We start from the raw sequence: 21006 nt of genomic DNA, 5'->3' as shown, positions 1-21006 counted from the left end.
CTGAGATACCACAGACTCGAGATCCAGAGCACCTTAAGTGAAGTCGTAGTGACCAAGGAAAGAACCCAGAGAAGGCACAAACTTCTGAAATCAAGGGAAAGAGAAATAACAATGGAGCAATGAATGCCCACAACCCCACAACATCAGAACCTGATAAAACAGAAATTCAAGAGATTTCTAGAAGATCAAATCAGGAAAATAACTGTAGAAATAAAAGAGCTGTTTCGAAAAGAATTCAGAGAGAGCCAAAAAGAGATAAAGGATGCAATTAATGAAGTAAAGGCCTCAATTCAAAGTACAAACAACCGATTAGACCACATGAAGAATAGAATCTCACTCCTAGAAGGTGATCACTCCAAAAATGAACGCATAATTTATAATTTAGAAAAAAAATCCGACAGCAGGAATCTGACAGTGAAGAAATATGGGCCCATTTTAAGAGAGCTAACCTAAGAATAAATGGAAGAGAGGAGGAAAAAGAAGGTGAAACCACAGGGATCAACAATCTCTTCAAGGAAGTAATAGCAGAAAATTCTCCAAACATAGAGCAAGAGGTCGATACACAGGTCCAGGAAACTTATAGAACTCCCTTTAGACAGGATCGGAGAAGAGGATCCTCACACCACATAATTGTCAAAATGACCACTGAAGCCAAGCAGAGAATCTTAAAGGCAAAAACAAAGGGCCAAGTGACATTCAGAGGCAAATCAATTAGAATCACTCCAGACTTCCCAAACCAAGTCATGAGAGCCAGAAGGGCTTGGAGTAACATATTCCAAACTCTGAAAGAAAACAACTTTCAGCCAAAAATTTCCTACCCAGCAAAACTTTCTATCAATTAGATGGGGAAATAAGAAGCTTCCACGACAAATAGAAACTGAAGGAATTTATGTCTTCAAAACCAGCGCTAGAGAAAATACTCAAAGAGATTAAATACAAAGAAGAAATAGGTAACACACACCAGAACCAGAGAAACAAGATTTTCCATCCAACAGACAACTAAGATTGGTTATCTGTGGAGATTCATTATTTATGTTAGTCTTTTACCTATCTCTAAATTGTATTGTTTGCTTTTATTGTTGCTAATTTTTAGGATTTCTAGTTGGAATATTAATATACCTTCAGATATAGCATTTGGAAATATTTTATCCCATTCTATCAGTAACTTTTAACTCTGTTTACATTGTCTTTGGATATACAATATTTTTTTTATTTTTTAGGAAGTTTGTTTACCCTTTTGTTGCCTGTGCCATGTTGTGAGGTTTTATGACCCAGACTTTCTTCTAAAAGTTTATAGTCTTAAGATTTATATTTAGGTCTTTTATCTATTTTGAGTTAATATTTGTATATGGTGTTAGGTAAGGGTCCAATTTTATTCTTTTTCATGTAATTATTATTTTTCAACAATATTTAGTTAAAAGATTATTATTTCCTCCACCAAATGTTCGTGGAAACCCTGTCAAAAATAACTTGACAATATATGGAAGAATTTATCTCTAGGCTTTTATTTAACTCCAATGATTTATATATCTGCCTTTATAACAGTACTACACTGTTTGAATTATTGTAGTTTTATAAGGTTTGAATCAGAAAATATACATCTTCCAGCTTTGTTATTTTCGAGATCGTTTTGGGTCTCTACAGTCCATATTCCATATTAAGATAGATTTTTTTCTGAAAAATAAATAAATAAATGTATGATAGTTTCACCTAAAAAAAAAGCAAGAAAAAATATTCTCTGGTAAGAAAGAAAGCAAACCGTAGCTGCCGGGCGTGGTGGCGCACGCTTGTAATCCCCGCGCTTGGGAGGCAGAGACAGGAGGATCGCGCAGGTTCGAAGCCAGCCGCGCGCGCTGGCTTAGGAGACCCTGTTTCCAAATAAAAAAAAATGTAAAAATAGGTCTGGGAGTGTAGCCCGGAGGTAGAAGGGCTTCCAGGAACCCCAGTACCACCACCAAAAAAAAAAAAAAAAAAAAAAGAAAGAAAGAAAGAAAGAAAGAAAGAAAGAAAGCAAGCAAGCAAGCAAGCAAAAAGAAATAGTGAAATATTATCTTTAAGTCATCAAAAGCTTGGTATCAGACAAATGAAACTGTTATGTGAGATTATCATTGTTAATTTTGGATAAATTGCTATAATACTAGATGTCAACCACTAAGCTAACCATGAGAAGAAGGGATGGGGAGGGAACGGGGTGGGGATCGGGTAAGGGCTAACTGGGCGATGTGTGCATGTATGTCTACAAAAGTTTTTTTTATCCCATTATGATGTATGAATACAGTGCACCAATTAAAAAAACATAAAAAAACATAAAAAAATAAAATTAAACATAGAGAAAGAATAAAAAAGAACAGAGTATCAGATAAGTGGAATAACTGCATGAGTCCACAGTATGTATTCAGAATCTTTGAAGCAGTGTGGGATGTACTAAGGGAAGGGAGAAAGTGGAAACGGCAGGGGGAAGAATAGGACAAACATCTGAACTAATAATGGTCAAAAACTGCCACAGTCAATGAGAAGTATGAACCACAGATTTAATGAACCCAAGCACAAAAATATGAAGAAAGTACATGAAGGTACAACATAATCGAATTACTCAAAACTAGTGATAAAAAGAAAATACTATAAGCAGCAGAGAAAAAGCAAGTTATCTACAGAGGAATAAAAGACAAGAATAACAGCACAGACTTCCCATCAGAAGCAATGGGAGAAAAAAGCAGTGAAGCAACAACTTTACATACTGAAAGAAAAAACTCATCCTGGAATTTTATACTTGTGAAGTTCAGAAATGAGGACGGTAAAGTATAGAAATAAGGACTTCCTCAGAAATACATGGGCTGAGAGAGTTGGGAGATTGATACTATAAGAGTCCTAGGAAATCTCAGGCAGAAGGAAAATGACACCATATGGAAATACGTATGGATCTACAGTAACCATGGAATTGACAAGGCTGACATGTGGAAGGAACTGTCCTTCAGGAACAACGCTTGAAGAGCCTCCCCCATATCGTAACCTGATTTAGGTAGCAAGTTCTAGGGTTTCAACTGTGAAAGAGAGAGATTTTAGGGGAGAATATACATCTTGCATATGGGAGGGATGCGAATTTTGGAGGTAAGCAAGTAGACTGTGTGTCCGCCCCCATACTGGTCCCAGGATCTGGCCCCTGGTGGGTATTCGCTTCCTACACCCTATTAGGGTTGGCCTATGTGACTAACAGAATGCAGCAAAAGTGGTGTCAAGTCATTTCTGATAACAGGTTATAGGAGTGGAGGTTCTGTCTTGGGCTTTCTCTCTCTAGGATCACTTGCTCCAGGGGCAACCAGCTGCCATTTACTGCGGATGCTCAAGGAGCCCACAGGAAGAACATGGACAAGAACTGAGGCCTGTAAGTAGTGAATTGCAAATGATCACAGCATCAAAAGATCCTAGGCTGGAATTATTATAGTAATGAGTATTACTACTGTTTGATACTGGTAATCCACTTTTGAGCTACACCTCCAGCACTTTTTTTTTTTTTCTTTTCTAAATCTTGAAATGGGGTATAAGTTGCTGAGACTGGCCTAAAAGCTGTAATCTTCCTGTCTCAGCCTCCCAAGTACTGGGTTTGTCAGCATGCACCACTATGCCCGGCTAACCTGGACTAATGTAGCTTAGCCACTCTTAGGTTCATGACAAAGAGAAGACATGGCAAAATAAGCATTTGTTGTTAAAACCAAGCAAAAAGTCCTATATTTGAGTGCTATCAATAAACATTACAATCAAATGAGAAATGAATTCAAAGTTATTTTCCCTGAACTGAAAGAACAAAATGATTCCTTACCTGCAATACCGTGAACACCGTGCTTACATGAATAGCAAAATATAGCACACCAATTCCAATGCATACGACTAGGTCAGACTGTAAACGCTCACTCTGTGGGAAAAAAAAAAGAACAATTACATATGAAACTTCAAAAATCTTTCATTTATTCCCAACTCTCAAAATTTAAGAAATAATTTTTCACTGATACTCTTCTGTATTTCTAGATATTTCTTGCATATATTGATTAGCTACAATAAATCTTATTTTCTTCTCAATTTCTTCATGCTTTGGTTTCGTACTGCAACTAATGCCAAGGAAATTAAACAACTGACCTAGTTCTGACACTGTAAAGATGGAGCAGTGAAGTCTTTCAGAATAAATTTAGACATTGGTCTGTAAACTTTACTTTTGCAGAGAGGAAAGGAAAATAAGGTATTTAATTTACCATACTATTTAAAGGGCATGTCTCTTTGCATAAGTTCTATTTTCATTTGTCTTTTGAAATTAAAACTGCAGGCGCATGTCCTCCATAGTTATACAGGTTCACTATCCCTTATCTCAAATGCTTGGGACCAAAAGTGTTCAGATTTTTAAATTTTGGGCATTTTGAAATATTTGCATAAACTTTACTAGTTAAGAATCCTCAACATCACTGGCAATCAGAGAGATGAAAATCAAAACTACCCTGAAATTTCACCTAATTCCAACTAGAATGGCAATCATTCAAAATACAAACAATAGATGATGGCGAGGATGTGGAGAAGTGGGAACTCTAAGACATTGTTGGTGGGATTGCAAATTAGTGCAACCACTTTGGAAAACAGTATGGAGAATCCTCAGAAGAATGGGAACAAATCTACCATTTGATCCAGCAATACCACTTCTGGGTATCTACCCAAAAGAAAAGAAACCAAACTACCAAACTAATGCATGTGTATCTATGTTCATAGCTGCACAATTCACCATAGCCAAACTATGGAACCAGCCAAGATGTCCATCAACAGATGAATGGATTACAAAACTGTGGAATATGTACACAATGAAATTTTACTCAGCTATCAAAAAAAAAAAAAAACTCAATTACATCATTTTCAGGGAAATGGATGGAACTGGAGGACATTCTGCTAAGTGAGATTAGTCAGTCACAAAAAATAAGAAATCAGATGCTTTCCCTAATATGTGAGAGTTAGGGAGAATTGGGTCATAGGAGGAACTCTATATGAAAAAGAAAATCCTATGGAGGAGCAAACAAGGCAACCTAAAGGAGGAGAAAGGAGGGGGGAAGAGGAAAATCTCTAAAACACACAATGTACTTTAAACATATCAAAGTCAACCACTAAGCTGAGCAAGAGAGGAAGGGAAGGGGAGGGAATGGGGTGGGAATTGGGTAGGGGTTAAATCAGTGATGTGTGCATGTCTGTACACACAAGTTTTTTTTACCCAATATGACGTATGAATATAATGCACCAATAAAAAATTTAAAAAGAATCAAATGTGATAATACAAAAAAAAGAAAATCTCAGACAAAAAACATCTCAGACATACATAAAATCAAAATGAATGGCTCAATGCACACCATTATACTTACCCAGCTGGTTCAACACTTGCTATTTTGTTTGTTCTACATATTTATGTGTTTTAGCCAAATTATTAAAGTAGATTGTAAACCTCTTGACCTCCTGCCCAAATATCTCAATACTAACATCCTTTAAATAAACAAAAAGGTATTCTCCTTGATAATCACAGGTATATTTAACAAAACTAAGAATATTGTTCTAATATGTCCTGATTCACAGCCCATGTTCCAAATTTCCTCATTTGTTCCCCAAATGTCTTTTATAGCTCTTTTCTTTAAGCTTGGATACACATCAATCCATGCATCAATCTATTGTATTTCTGAAACATTTTTCCTCAAATAAAACTTACTTTTAAAAAAAAAAAAAGAATCCTTAAAACAAAAAAGCCATCCTCCAAAATCTGAAACACTTTTGAGCATCATTTTTGGAGCGTTTGGATTTTGAAGACTGGGAGTGCTCAACCTGTAGTAAAAACCAGAAACCTCTTGATAGCCCTGACCATCAACTGAACTATTAGATTTACATTCATAAGATAGGCTCAGAACATCCTACTATGCTTAACATGAAATATCCTTTGCTAATATAACTAACTAAAGTAAAAAAAATTTTTACAATTTTATCTTGAGGCAGCTTTGTATTTCTAAAGTTTTCTAAGGAATATGTGAATAGTTTACATCCACTAAAAGTGAATATTCTGTCCATTTCACAAATGGAAATAACCCAAAAGCTGTTTGGACAGCTTCAAAACAGATATGTATCTGTAAATACAAGCAACATCATAATTCATTAAATTAGAAATTTAAAATAAATACTGAATTTACCTAAGTATATTAAGTTAGTACTGATTATTGGTCCCGCCTTCAACCTGGAAAACACACACTTTTCTGATTGCTCTTGGTAAGTAAGATAGTTTGAAAGACTAGTATATAAGGACATTGCTTTTTTTTTTTATTTATTTATTTATTTATTTATTTATTTATTTATTTATTTATTTTTTGGCAATACTGGTGACTTAACCCAGAAATACTCTACCACTGAACTATATCCCATCCCCTTGTTAAAATGTTATTTTGAAATAGAATCTGCTGGTTGTAGTGGCACATGCTTATAATCCCAGCATTCTGGAGGCTGAGACCTGAGGATCGGAGTTCGCAGACAGCCTCAGCTACTTAGTGGGGCCCTCTGCAACTTAGTGAGACCCTGTTTTAAAATAAAGAATAAAAAAATAGGGCGGAGGGGTATATCTCAGAGGTCAAATGCCTCTGGGTTCCATCCCCAGACCCGCAAAAAAAAAAAAAAAAGAAGAAGAAAGGAAGAAGAGAGAGAGAGAGAGAGAGAGAGAGAGAGAGAGAGAGAGAGAGAGAGAGATGGGATTTGATTAATTTGCCATGGCTATCCTCAAACTTGTGAACTTCCTGCATAACCCTTGGGATTACAGGTACGCATCACTATGCCCACCCACAATGTCTAATCGAGAATAACAATAGAACAATCTAATTTGTTTATACATTATTCCCTCAATCCATGGGTGATATGTTCCAAGATCCTCAGTGTATCCTGAAATCACAGACAAAACCTAGCCCTATATTTGATATTTTTCACCACGATGACTACTAAGAGACAACGGCAGGGAGCTTTTATATTACACATATAATGGACAAGAATATGAGTCACATCCCAAGTTCAAGATCTCATCAAGCAATTCAGAATGGCACACTATCTAAAACTTATGGATTATTTATTTCTAGAAATTTCTATGTAATATATTTGGAATATAGTTGACTATGGGTAACTGAAAACATGGAAAGTAAAACCAAGGATAAAAGAGACTACTGCATTCATCTGTCAGAATCTAGACTAACATAAATAGAACGAAAAATTCTATAACCAATAAGATTAATTTCATCTGACTTAGAAATAAATGTTTGACACACTGTACTACATAGAAACTAACGCTAAAAAACAAACATTTCATGTACAGGTTGAATATTCCTTATTCAAAATGCTTAGGACCAGAAGTATTAAGGACTTTAGATGTTTGCTAATTTTGGAATGTTTGTATATACTTAATACAATGTCTCAGGGATGGGACCCAACTATAAACACAAAGTTCATTTGTTTCATATACAGCATGAACAGCAGATAATTTTATACACTATTTTTAGTATGTCTGTGTTTTGACTGATTTATCACATTAAATCAGGTGTGGAATTTTTCACTGTGGAATCATAATGGTGCTTACAAAGTTTTGAATTTTACTGGATGTGGTGGCGTACACTTTTAAGACAGTACTTGGGAGGCTGAGAAAGGAGGATCGAAGGTTCACAGCCAGCCTGAGCTATTTAAGGTGGCCCTCTGCAACTTAGTGAGACGCTGTTTCAAAATTTAAAAAATAGTAAAATAGGACTGGTGGTGTAGATCAGAGAGATAATGGCCCTGGGTTCAGTCTCTAGTATCAATCAATCAATAAATAAAGTTTTGAATTTTAAAACATATTGGGTTTATTGGCTTAAGAATTCTCAACCTGTATGTTAAAATTTGGAGTAAAGGCAGTCAACAATGTACAACTAATCCTACCTCAATGTAGCTATACATTTTTTTCTTCAATTACTGAACTTTCGAAAAATATTCATTACATAACATGATCACGTACCTAAAACTGAAGTCTTATAGGTGATTTAAAAAGCTAAAATTAGCTGGGTGTAGTGGAGCATGCTTATAATCCCAGTGCCTGAGAAGCTGAGACAGGAGGATGGCAGTTTCACAGCCAGCCTCAGCTACTTAGTGAGGCCCTCCACAACTTAGTGAGACCCTGTTTCAAAATAAAGAATAAAAAATAGGGCTGGGGGTATAGGCTGGAGAGTTCAATCCCCAGAACCAACAAATAAATAAATACATAAATAAGCAAGCAAGCAAGCTAAAACTTACAACAGAATTTCTAAGCTTTTCAGGCAGTGGATCTTTAACTTCAGATAGAGGGTCTTCTGGATTTTTCTCTTCTATTTTTGGAAAAATCTTGGATTGTATCAATGAGCTTTACATTTAAAACATAAAGAGAAAACAATTAGTAGAAAATATTTGTATAATCTGAAAACCATTAATTCAAACGGCAAAGTTCATGATAGTAAACCAAGTGATCCAAGTATATTTACTCTCTAGGAAATAATAAATTCTAAAAAGTCAAGAATTTCACAAATAAGCATTCAGGGGAAATGATTATTAAAATGTAGTTTTAATACTCAGGAGGAAAATAAGCTAAAAAACTCTTTCAGCCAAGATGGTTAGAATGACCCAAAGTTAATATATTTTAAATACAGATTAGAGATGGACTAGGCCAACACCACTTTGGAAAGGCACTGGAAAAAGAGGTCTTAGAAATCATTTTAAATAAATGACAACTTATTTAAATTTATTTAACAATAATAACTGATTTCACTTACAAAAGTACAGATGGATCACTGCTTTGTCGGCTGAGATGATAGGATATAGCCACCAATAAGCCACAAAAAATGGAGAAAAGTACTGGAATATGTTGGCCATCCCATGAATCCTGTTGAAAAAACAATGTAACAGAACAATGTGTTTCTAATTTATCTTTCATGTGAGTATTCTGAAAAAATCCAGTAAATTTAAATTAAAAAAAAACCACATTAGTCATACTATCAACTGTATTTTACTTCAAATTAACTTAGAATTATTACTTTGTGATGGGCTATAATCTGACTGCTAAGTTTCTTTCAGTAACACAATTCCAGATTTATTTTGTTTTAAAGCTCTATTCATTTACTAAGAATAATTGACTTCTTATGAATTCTACTATCAACTCTTTCATATTTTAAGTAGTACTTAAAGCAAATTATGTGCTCTTTTACAAAGAATGAAATGAAATAACTTGGTATAGTAAATTCCTTAATATATAATGTTAGAACAGGAGGAAAAGACAACATGTGATACAACATATTAAATAAAGAAAATCTTGACATCTGCTCTGCTAATGTCTTGATACCTCTGCTCATGCAATATACCATTATATCTTCCAGGACACTGAGCTGGCATTCAGCCAGTTTCCTGGGAGAATGAACTGTATGTTCCCACATGGAAACAATACAAAGAATAACCTTCCATTTACATGAAGTTGAAGAATTACAAAGCCAAATCTTTACTCATACCTCTAGCAATTCCAAATCAATTGCTGTTTCCTTTACATAACATATTTTCTTTCAAGCCCATGGCTCTGGATCCTCTGTTTCAACTAGCTAATCCCTATTTGTCCATCAAATTTTGGTTCAAATTATCCTTCTACAGAATGGTCTTCAATCTCATTTGACTGAACAAGGTAGCCAATTTATAGATCTATAAGGTTCTACAGAATGGTCTTCAATCTCATTTGACTGAACAAGGTAGCCAATTTATAGATCTATAAGGTTCTACAGAATGGTCTTCAATCTCATTTGACTGAACAAGGTAGCCAATTTATAGATCTCTAAGGTTCTACAGAATGGTCTTCAATCTCATTTGACTGAACAAGGTAGCCAATTTATAGATCTCTAAGGTTCTACAGAATGGTCTTCAATCTCATTTGACTGAACAAGGTAGCCAATTTATAGATCTATAAGGTTCTACAGAATGGTCTTCAATCTCATTTGGCTGAACAAGGTAGTCAATTTATAGATCTCTAAGGTTCTGTTTTTAAAGTCTTCACTGCCCTATACTGAATGTTAGTTGACTTAGTAATTGCAACTAATCTAAAATTCCTTAAAAGTGGGGATTCAAACTGGAGATGTAGCTCAGTGGTAGAGTACCTGTCTAGCATGCAAGAGACCCTTGGTTCAATCCCCATGATTTTAGGGAAAAAAAAAAAGCAGAAAATGGTTCTAGCATGGGTTTTTGTTTTTGCTGCCGATATAGTGGTACTAGGGATTGAACCCGGGGACATTCTACCTCTGAGCTACACCCCAGCCCTATTTATTATTATTTTTCTTAAAGGGTCTCACTAAGTTGCAGAGAGCCTAAGTAGTTGAGGCTGGCCAGGAACCTAGGATCCTCCCGTTTTAGCCTAAGTACTGGAAGGGTGTGCCCCGATGCCTGGCTCTAACATAGTTCTTACAGATAATGAATGACTCATAAGTGTTACTGAATAAATGAAGCAAAGGATTCTGTGAGGCACTTTATAGGCTGTTCAAATCTACTATTTAAAACTTTTATGTTTATAATTTGGTGACAATATTTTAGATCTCCTTGTGTGTGTGGGAAGAATGGTTCTGTGAATAAAACCCAGAGTGTATACAAGGAAGCATTCTACCACTGAGCTGCATCTTCCACCACTGCAAACAATATTTTTAAAAGGAGCATGTAAGGCTCCTAAATCCTTCTAACCCTAAAATGACATGAAATCTCAGTATATTAATGTTTATTAACATGTATTTTAAATTGTAGCTTTGAACTTGTTCTTACAAAAGTAGTAGTTACATAAATTCTTAACTAGAAAGAAAATTTAATTTCATAATCTGTGATTACGCGCGTGTGTGTGTGTGTGTGTGTGTGTGTGTGTGTGTGAGTGTGTGTGTTAGTGGGATGAAACCCAGGGGTCTTCCACCTCTGGGCTACACTCCAAGACCTATTTTATACTTTATTTGGAAACAGGGTCTCACTAAGTTGCTGAGAGCCTCACTCGGTAGATGAGGCTGGCTTCAAACCTGTGTGATCCTCCTGTCTCCGCCTCCCAAGTACTGGGATTACAAGGGTGCATCACCATGCCCAGCTCATATTCTGTGATTACTATGCCCACCCCATCAGAGGAATCTAGTTTTTTACAATCTATTTCTAATATCAGTTAATTGTTATACAAAAGAATTTTACTACTAAGCTTCTTTCAAATTTAAGGTAAACCAGGTATGGTGGCCCAGGCTTGTAATCCCAGCATTCAGGAGGCGGAGACCAAAGAATCACAGTTCGTGAACAGCCTCAGCTACTTAGTGAGGAACTCTGCAACTTTAGTGAGACCCTCTTTCAAAAATAAAGAATAAAATACAGGGCAGGGGGTGTAGCTCAGAAGTTAAATGCCCCTGGGTTCTATCCCTAGACCGGGAAAAAAAAAATTTAAGGTAAAATAAGAATAAAGTTCAACCTATGCAGAGAATGAAAATTAATAACAAAGTAGCATCAGGAGGAAAAATCAGTTATTAGTCAATTGGAAACCATCTTCATATAAAACTATCATGTGTGAGCCAGGCATGGTGGTGTATGCTCGTAATCCCAGTATTTGGGAGGCTGCAACAGGAGGATCACAGGCTCATGGCCAGCCTCAGCTACTTAGTGAGGCCCTCCGCAACTTAGTGAGACCCTGTTTCAAAATAAAGAATAAAAACTAGGGCTGGGGTTGTAACTCAGAGGTGGAATGCTCCTGGGCTCAATTTGTAGTACAGGAAAAAAATAAAAATCATATGTGTTGGGGGTGGGGAGGACTGGGGATTAAACCCAGGGGTGTTCTACCTCAGAGCTACACTCCTAGTGCTATTTTTTTTTTTTTAATACAGTCTCTCCAAATGAGTCTGTCCTCAAATCTGCAGTCCTCCTCTCTCAGCCACCCAAGTACTAAGGAGTATAAGAGTGTGCCACCACACCTGGCCTTTTGTTTTCTTTCTTTCTTTCCTTTCTTCTTTTTTTAATGTTGGGGATGGAACCCAGGGGCATTCTACCTCCTAGCTATACCCGCAACCCTATTTTTTGTTCTTTATTTTTGAAACAGGGTCTCACCGAGTAGCAAAGTGCCTCACTAAGTAGCTGAGGCAGTCCGCGAACCAGAATCCTCCTGTCTCAGCCTCCCAAATGCTGGGATTACAAACTTGCTGCCACCACGCCTGGCTTTGGCTTCTTGTTTGCAAATGGTGTCTCACTAGGTTGCTCAGAGTCTTGCTATGCTGCTGAAGCTGTCCTTGAACCTTATTCTCCTATCTCAGCCTCCAAAGTTCTGGGATTATAGATGTGCGCCACCACGCCTGGCAGGTATGTAATCTTAAAGACAAAACACACCACAATTTCCCGCTTACCTTTAAAGCTCCGTAACACAATCCATACAATAAGGCTACTGCTACAATGCTACAGATAAAACTGTAAAGTGCTGCAAGCAGGCTTGTAGTGGCTAGACAGTAGAGGAAAAAAGAAATCAGTGTTTTATAAACATCGATGGAAAGAAAGAAAAAAAGTCACCAAAGAGCAATTAACTTTGTCATGTAACAGTAGTTTGACTTTTAAAAAATCAGTTACTTCATCCTATACTTTTGAAAGATTTTGATAAGACAAAGGTTTTTATTGTTGTTGTTGTTTGTTTTGTTTTTTGCAGTTCTATCTCCCAAGTTACAGCCCTAGCCCTACTTTTTATTATTTATTTGTCTCACTTGGTTGCAGAGGGCCTCACTAAGTAGCTGAGGCTGTCCACAACCCCAGTCTTCCTATCTCAGCCTCCCAAATTCTGGGATTACAAGCGTGTGCCACTACGCCCGGCTTGATAGCCTCAATCTTTGATACAACATAAAATATATTCATTTTGGAAGTAGTGAACATTCATACAAAATGGAAAAATTATATCTATATTGTGCTTTAAGAATGTACTATACATTTAAAAAAGTACTGAAAAATAAGTTCTGCAGAGGCTTAAAATAAACCGGAGGTGTACTAATCAATAAGAGAACAATATCAGTCTATGTAAATAGAACTTAGGTTACCACAAAATTAAATTCATATTCCTGTGTATTAGCTAATTCTCACAAAAAATATAAACCTGACTACAAACAATAACAAGAATAACAGATCCACCAGGATTACTTAAGAAATGTGATAGTTAAAATATAAGTGAAATGTTTTCTGTATAATTTCATATGGAGTTCATAAGAGAAAATTTATAAAAAAATGTTCATTCTGAGATATTAAAATTCTAACACATTGCACATTTAAATGTTATACAACAAAGTCTATTATAAATTTCCTATACTAAGTGATCATCTAAGTATTTAAGTAAATATATTATCAATAACAGTCCCTAAATATTGAACCTGTCTTCTACTTATTAAGCTATGCTGATTGATGAAACCAGCTGTTTTAAATAACATGCCTTTAAATTTTTTTTTCTTTTTTTTTTTTTTGTGGTACTGGGGTTCCTGGAAGCCCTTCTTCCTCCGGGCTACACTCCCAGACCTATTTTATATTTTTGAAACAGGGTCTCTTACGCCAGCACGGCTGGCTTCGAACCTGTGCGATCCTCCTGTCTCCGCCTCCCAAGCGCGGGGATTACAAGCGTGCGCACCACGCCCGGCTCTAAATTTTTTCAAAACATTAAGAACTCTTGTATAATACTTAGCAATAAAGAAATAGTTTATAGCTTTAACATTTAACCACTAATATCAGCATTTTGTCATATCATTTCAATGAATGTATCTAAAAGATAAATGAGGGTGGCAAATATGAAATACAAAGAAAAATGGACTGTGAAGTTTCAGTAGTTTCTACCAAGTATTCTTTGTAGCTGCACACAATGGTGTATTTTAACTATGGGAGCTGCCAACAGGATTATTTTCAAGTTCTGCAAAGTACTGCCTATCTCAGAATAATAGTGATATAATCTTAATTTTAAATAAAATATGCATTTGAAAGGGGTCTAGAGTTACTAAGTTATCAAGTAATATGTATATATTCCACTCTAAAAAATGAAGATATTTCTTAATTGGTAATAGGCTTTTAGATTCTGGTTTTGGTATTCCATTTTACAAATAAAGCTCTAGACCCAAAGATATGGATATATGAAATGCACACACAAGTTCAAAATTCAAATATAATGTTATGTATCAGATCCCAATCTATTTGGAATAGATGATCTTTTATAATATCTCAGAAGTATATATATTAGTTTCATGTAAACTCAACAGCAATCCCCCTTATCTGCAATCTTACTTTCTATTGTTTCAGCTACCTGTGTTTAGTCACAGTCAGAAACTATAAAATGGAATATTCCAGAGAAAGGAAGAAGGAGACAACATTCATATAACTTTTATTGCAGTATATTGTTGTAACTGCTCTATTTTATTATTAGTTATTGCTATTAATCTTACTGTACCTGCTATATACATTAAATTTTATCATAGGTATGTATGTATAGTAGAGGAAAAGACACAGTAAAACACAGTAAGATTCAGTGCTATTCTGCAGTGGTCTTAGAGTGTATCACCCGCAGATAAAGGATGACTACTGTATAACGTTTCCTGTCATACATTATTGTATTACTTCTTATCCAATGACTCTATTATTCCTGCAACTCTCAATAAAACCATCTGACTTGACTACTTTTTCCTACCTACAAATTAACTGCTTCTCAGCCTTCAATTATTAAATATTTTTTTCTAAGCTCAAACCTAAAAGAAAAATAGAAAAAGAATTTTAATGTTCAGTTAATTACTTCATAAACTATAAAAGTGATATTGTAACCTGTAATTTTATAAAATTACTCACCGTTACCACCAAAGATATGAATATCCAGTTGTTCACAAAGGTACATTACAAATGTATTCACCTGAGGCAGGAGACCAATGAAAAACACTATTGGGAAACAGAGTGTAAACACTGCAGGAAAAAGAAGAGTATATTAAAAATACATCATATCCATTCTTTTGTTCATTTAAAGATCATAAGCAATGAAAAGAAATCCAAAATTAACATAAACTACAAAGCAATTTTTATTTATTTTAATTTTTAAAATTTAAGTGTGTGTGTGTGTGTGTGTGTGTGTGTGTGTGTGTGTGTGTGTGTGGTGCTGGGGATGGAATTCAGAGGCTTTCTACCTTGAGGCTATACTCCCAGACCTATTTTTTAATTTTATTTGGAAACAGGGTCTCACTAAGTTACTGAGAGTCTAAGTAGCTGAGGCTGGCTTCGAACCTGCGCAATTCTCCTTCTGTCTCAGCCTCCCAAGTATTGGGATTACAAGTGTGCACCACCACACCCAGCCACAAAGCAATTTTTAAAAGATATCATTTGAAATTAATTCTACAGCCGGGCATGATGGCGCACGCTTGTAATCCCAGCATTCGGGAGGCTGAGACCTGATGATCGGGGTTAGTGGACAGCCTCAGCTACTTAGTGAGGCCCTCTGCAACTCAGTGAGACCCGGTTTCAAAATAAAGAATAAAAAATAGGGCAAGAGTTCTATCTCAGAGGTTGAATGCCCCTGGGTTCCACCCCCAGACCTGAAGAAAGAAAGACAGAAAGAAAGAAAGACAGAAAGAAAGAAAGAAAGAAAGAAAGAAAGAAAGAAAGAAAGAAAGAAAGAAAGGAAGGAAGAAAGAAAGGAAGAAAGATATACATAGTTGAGTGGATATTAAATAACACCTTTTAACTATAAGAAACACCTTTTAAAATTACTTCAGTCTTTTTCCCATAATAGGTATCTAAAATATAGAATTTTTTAAAACCCACAATTTTCCTTTGTATCCTCTTTAAAAATAGAATTACTGTATTTGTTTGTGACTTGCTTTTTCATTCACAATACCTATACAGCCTTGTCCCTCAGAGAGGATTATAATAAACAACAAAATAAGCATATTAAAATATTTTGAAATATAAAATTAGTTATCAGTGAACCGTGCAAACAAAATAATGTTAAAACTAGAGACACTATAAGGTTGACTCACCTATAACTAAATCCCTGGCTGATATAAATACCAGTGGATTGGTCAAAGTTATTCCATATAATTTGAACTTGGTTGTAGTTAAGTTTCTGCTACCATAGTCCAAGAGCCAAATAAGACCACAACATAAACAGAAGTAAACTGGTCTGCTGTAGGCAATGATACGATTATGACCCTGCAAAGGATATATTTTTTTAAAGTCAGTTTAATTAATTTTAAGAGTCACAACTAGCTACTGAGATCACTGATAGCTTATATTCCTTTTTGACAATTTTACATAGTTTTATTAAGACAATGCATTTTCCACTTACAATACAGTGCATAAAAAGTGCAATGTTATTTCCTTTCCCTGTGCACATGTTCCATATTCAGGTATTGAGAATGGCCAGTAATTTAGCATAGCAGCTCAACTGCAACTGCCACAGAATTTCCTACTAACGTGGGCCCTTCAATGCATTACTGTGTGGAACAATGCAGCATCTGCTCTTGGACTGGATTAATGAACCTCTTCAATGGTAGGCCTGAGGAAGCACCCCAAGAGGAGGAGCGGCCCTACCAGGAAGACTTGCATATTCCACCTGGCATGCCCCCTACTCCCTGTACAGCTTCATGGTGACAGGGCTGCAGACTTTCTCCAGCTCTTTCTGCTGGTGTTCAAATTCTTCCTTCTCTGTGGTCTGGTTCTTATCCAGCCAGTTGATTTCATTACACTTGTCAAGAATCTTCCATTTGTCTTCATTCCTGATCTTGCTTTAAAGTTTCTCATCTCCAACAGTTGCTTTCCTGTTAAATGCACAGGATTCCAGTGAGTTCTTGGGTGACACCTTGTCCCTCTGCTTCTCATTGTCAGCTTGCCTTTACGTCTCAGCTTCCTGGATCAAGCACTCAATGTCCTCCTATTTCAAACATCCCTTGTCATTTGTGATGGTAATCTTGATCTCTTTTCCTGTAATCTTTTTTACAGCAGACACATTCAGGATGCCATTGGCATCAATGTCAAAAGTGACTTCAATCTAAGGAACATTGAGGGGTACCGGAGGTATGCCTGTGAGTTCAAACTTGCCAAGCAGGTTGTTATCCCTAGTCATGGCACACTCACCTTTGTATACCTGAATGAGTACACCAGACTGGTTGTCAGAGTAGGTAGTGAACATCTGTGTCTGTTGTGTAGGAATGATAGTACTGTGCTTGATGGGGATGACCATGACTCCACCAGGAGCTTTAATACCAAGGGAAAGAGGTGTGATATCCAAGAGCAGCAAATCTTGAACATTTTCAGACTTCTCTACAGATAGAATGGCTGCCTGGCCAGCTGCACCATGAGCAACAGCCTTACCGGGGTTGATGCTCTTACTCAGTTCTTTCCTGTTGAAGAAGTCTTGCAGAAGCTTCTGAATCTTGAGGATATAGGTAGGACCTTCCCCCAGGACAATATCATGGATCTGTGACTTGTCTACTTTGGCATCTCGAAGGGCGTTTTCTGCAGGATCAAGGGTACCATGGAACAGGTCAGCATTCAACACTTCAAATCGAGCACAGGTACAGGAGGTATAGAGAAAGTCATAGAGACTTTCCTTCATAGAGAAAGTCAATGTCACTACTGGCCTGAGTGCCGGAAGGAAGGGTGCACTTAGCTTATTCACAAGCAGTGTGGAGACACCAGACAGCCCTCTGGCTCTCACTGATGTCCTTGTTGTGCTTGTGCTTGAGCTCAGCAATAAAATGCCTGGCCATTCTGTTGTCAAAGTCTTTCCCACCTCAGTGGGTGTCTCCAGCTGTACACCTGACCTCAAAGACTCTATCCTCAATAGTGAGAATTGACACATCAAAAGTGCCACCTCCTAAATAAAAAAAATCAGCACACTTATTTCAGCTTATGTTCAAGCCATAAGCAATGGCTCATTGATAATCTTAAGTACATTGAGGCCAGCAATGGTTACAGCATCTTTTGTGGCCTGATGCTCAGTCAATAAAATAAGTTGAACTGGTACTGTGATCACAGCACTGGGAACAGTCTTTCCAAGGTAGCTTCTGTGATTTCCTTCATCTTTGTCAGAACCAAAGAAGATACCTCCTCTGGGAAGAAACTCCTTGTCTCCCCTTTGTATTCTCCTTGAAACACAGGCCTGCCTGCATCATTCACTACCATGAAAAGCCAATGCTTGTTATCAGACTGTACAACAGCATCATCAAATCTATGTCCAATCAGATGTTTGGCACCAAAAACCATGCTGGTGGGGTTCATTGCAACTTGACTCTTCGCAGCATCCCCAAACAATCATTCAGTGTCACTAAAAGCAACATACTTGGGATAATTAAGTTACCCTGATCGTTGGCGATTATATCCACTTTCCTATGCTAGAAGACACCCGTGCATGAGTAGGTGGTGCCAAGATCAATGCCGACTGAAGTCCTTTAGACAGTATTGACTGTGTGTAGGCCTGGCTCTGCCCCTGAAGAAGACACACAAACCTTAGTGTTCAGTGAGCCTGATGGCTTATATCCTAAGGATTCAAAATGGTCCCATATGGAAGTCAGGTTTCTGATGGTTGTAGAAGGGACTAACAGATATAGATATAGAAAAGAGGAACAAAATGAACCCTGTGATATGGGATTTAAATTAGAAGTATGAACACTTTAAACATACATATAAATAGACACAGGAATAGATATATATGTGTGTATGTATGTATATATTTCCTATCTCTGTCCACTGAGAGGATCTAGAAGCAATAATGTTCTAGTAATAAAGATTACTAGCATCCAGGTCTTAGTTAACAAATACCATTATTCATTAAAAAGACCAGGCTTCATAAAGAAAGGTTTTGAGCTAGAGTAGAGAAAATTTAACATCAACCCAGAACATAATGTTACAAAAAGGAGGAACTGTTCAAAGAATAATAGACACAAGTCAAAGGAACACAAAAGGCAGCTTCATGGGCTCCCAAAAGCCAAATCAGGGATAATTTGAGAATCAAACTAAATATTAGTGACATTAGTTCACAATGAAAAAACCCACAAATCCACACCAACTCACACACACATACCACACACACCAACAAAGACCACACACACACACACACACACACACACACACACACACACACACGTAAAAGCTAGTCCTCTCAGTAAAAAGTCAACTAATAAATGTAGAAGGAATAATGAAATTCGAAAAATCACTATTTGGCAGCCATTAAATAATAACTGATTCAGGCAATAAAACATCAATACATACAATAACAAGTGGACAGAAGTTTTCAAATAACAGACACCAAAGTGTCTCCCAGTAAGACACTTAGTAACCACAATCACTTAACATTAAAAAATGGTAACAATATAATAATTGGTTAAATTGAAAAACAGTAACAGTGATTACAACTGGTTAAATTGAAAACATGGCAAAATTATAGCTGAATTATAGTAGAATAGTAGTTTTAAAGGGAGTTAAAGGGGATTTTGCTCCCCCAAAAGGGTATTTGCCACTATGGACACATTTTTATTGTCAAATTTTGGTGGAGTGCTATTAGTATCTAATGTGTATAGATTTTTTTAAATTATACTAAAGAAAGGAATTATCACTATAAATATTTCTTGAAACCTTTTTTCTTTCTTTCCTTTCTTTGGGGGGAAGGTGGTACTAGGGATTGAAACCAGAGGAATTCTATCTCTGAACTATATATTCCAAACCCATTTAATTTTACTCTGAGACACAGCCTCATTAAGTTTATGAGGCTGAGTTCAAACTTGAAGTCCTCCTGTCTTTGCTTCCTGAGTAGCTGGAATTACAAGTATGAGCCACCATGCCCATCTTGGAGTATTTTTTAAGAGCTTTAAAGAAAATGTGCTGAGTGAGGTGGCATATGCCTATAATCCCAGTACTAGAGAGGCTGACACAGGAGGATTACAGGTTCAAGGCCAGTAAAACAAGGCAATTTATTAAGATCCTGTTTCAAAATAAAAATTTAGCCAGGCAGTACACATAATCCCAGTAGTTAGGAAGCTGAAACAGGAGAGCAGGTTTGAGACCAGCCTCAACAACTTGGTGAGACTCTGTTTCAAAATAAAAAATAAATGTATCCCACTATGATGTATGAATACAGTGCACCAATTAAAAAATAAATAAATAAAAAATAAAAAAAATAAAAAAATAAAAAATAAATAGGACTGAGTGTGAAGGTCAGAGGTAGAATACCAAAAATAAATAAAATTAAAATAGCTCAGAGGTAGAATGCCACTGGATTCAATCAACAGTACCTCACCCCTCAACAAAGACAATGTCCCTTGGTCTTCCTATTAAGTAAATACCTGAGTTAGATCTAAAACCAGATCATATGCCATGAAAATAGAGCTAAGTAGGTATTTTTGTGTTGTCACAAAAATAGCACAAAGTTTTCTTCTTATTACTTGGAATAAATATAACAACAAAAAAATGTATTATACTACTTTTTCTTGCTCACACTGATTATCAGTATTTACTTACAACTTATTAAGTACAAATATTCATGAATTTATCTGAACCATGTCTAACTGATAATATCCTGAAAAAAGCTGTCAAAATTGAATTATGATGCTCATTTTCAACCAAGATTTAGAGTCCACCAAAAAGTCATTTTATTTCATGCTAATAATTCACCTATATAGTATGTCAAAACTTAGATGGGAAAAGAATAACATAAATCTTAATTCAAGCCAACACATGCCAAAAGAAAATAGGCTTTGATAAATGTTAAGGAACTATGAGTTACAACCATTTTAAGAGTGACTTACATGTCTGGGAGAAGAGGAATCTGGTTGAACACTCTAAAAATGAAACAGAAAGATTACACGACTGAAGTCCTGGTAATTGTATGAGGAACTATCAAAGTGCTTTAAGTGATTTCAAGTAAATATCCACAATCAAGGGATGACCTTCATTAATCCTGTTCCAAAGATGAAACATTAGCTTCAGATACTG

General features: G+C 36.2%; 1 protein-coding gene and 1 pseudogene across 3 annotated transcripts in view; both read right to left on the bottom strand.

The window, feature by feature from the left end:
• Positions 1-21006, bottom strand: part of PCNX1 (pecanex 1) — a gene marked incomplete at both ends in the record, with an annotated part of 169946 nt that overhangs the window by 38981 nt on the left and 109959 nt on the right. For both annotated transcript variants that reach the window (XM_080706775.1, XM_080706776.1), the window contains 7 exons: positions 3818-3910; positions 8305-8410; positions 8817-8926; positions 12426-12517; positions 14878-14988; positions 16056-16227; positions 20820-20852. In XM_080706775.1, coding sequence (XP_080562901.1) covers positions 3818-3910; positions 8305-8410; positions 8817-8926; positions 12426-12517; positions 14878-14988; positions 16056-16227; positions 20820-20852 — 717 coding nt within the window. The remainder of the gene's footprint in view (positions 1-3817; positions 3911-8304; positions 8411-8816; positions 8927-12425; positions 12518-14877; positions 14989-16055; positions 16228-20819; positions 20853-21006) is intronic.
• On the bottom strand, positions 16605-19860 carry LOC308271518 (heat shock cognate 71 kDa protein-like; annotated as a pseudogene). Its single transcript has 2 exons — positions 19857-19860; positions 16605-18457 (listed from the first exon to the last, which is right to left on the bottom strand). The product of its transcript is annotated as a heat shock cognate 71 kDa protein-like (transcript).

Source organism: Muscardinus avellanarius, assembly GCF_963383645.1.
Source record: "Muscardinus avellanarius genome assembly, chromosome: 12".
NCBI classification, from domain to species: Eukaryota; Metazoa; Chordata; class Mammalia; order Rodentia; family Gliridae; genus Muscardinus; species Muscardinus avellanarius.
This window is presented reverse-complemented; position numbering and strand designations above follow the sequence as displayed.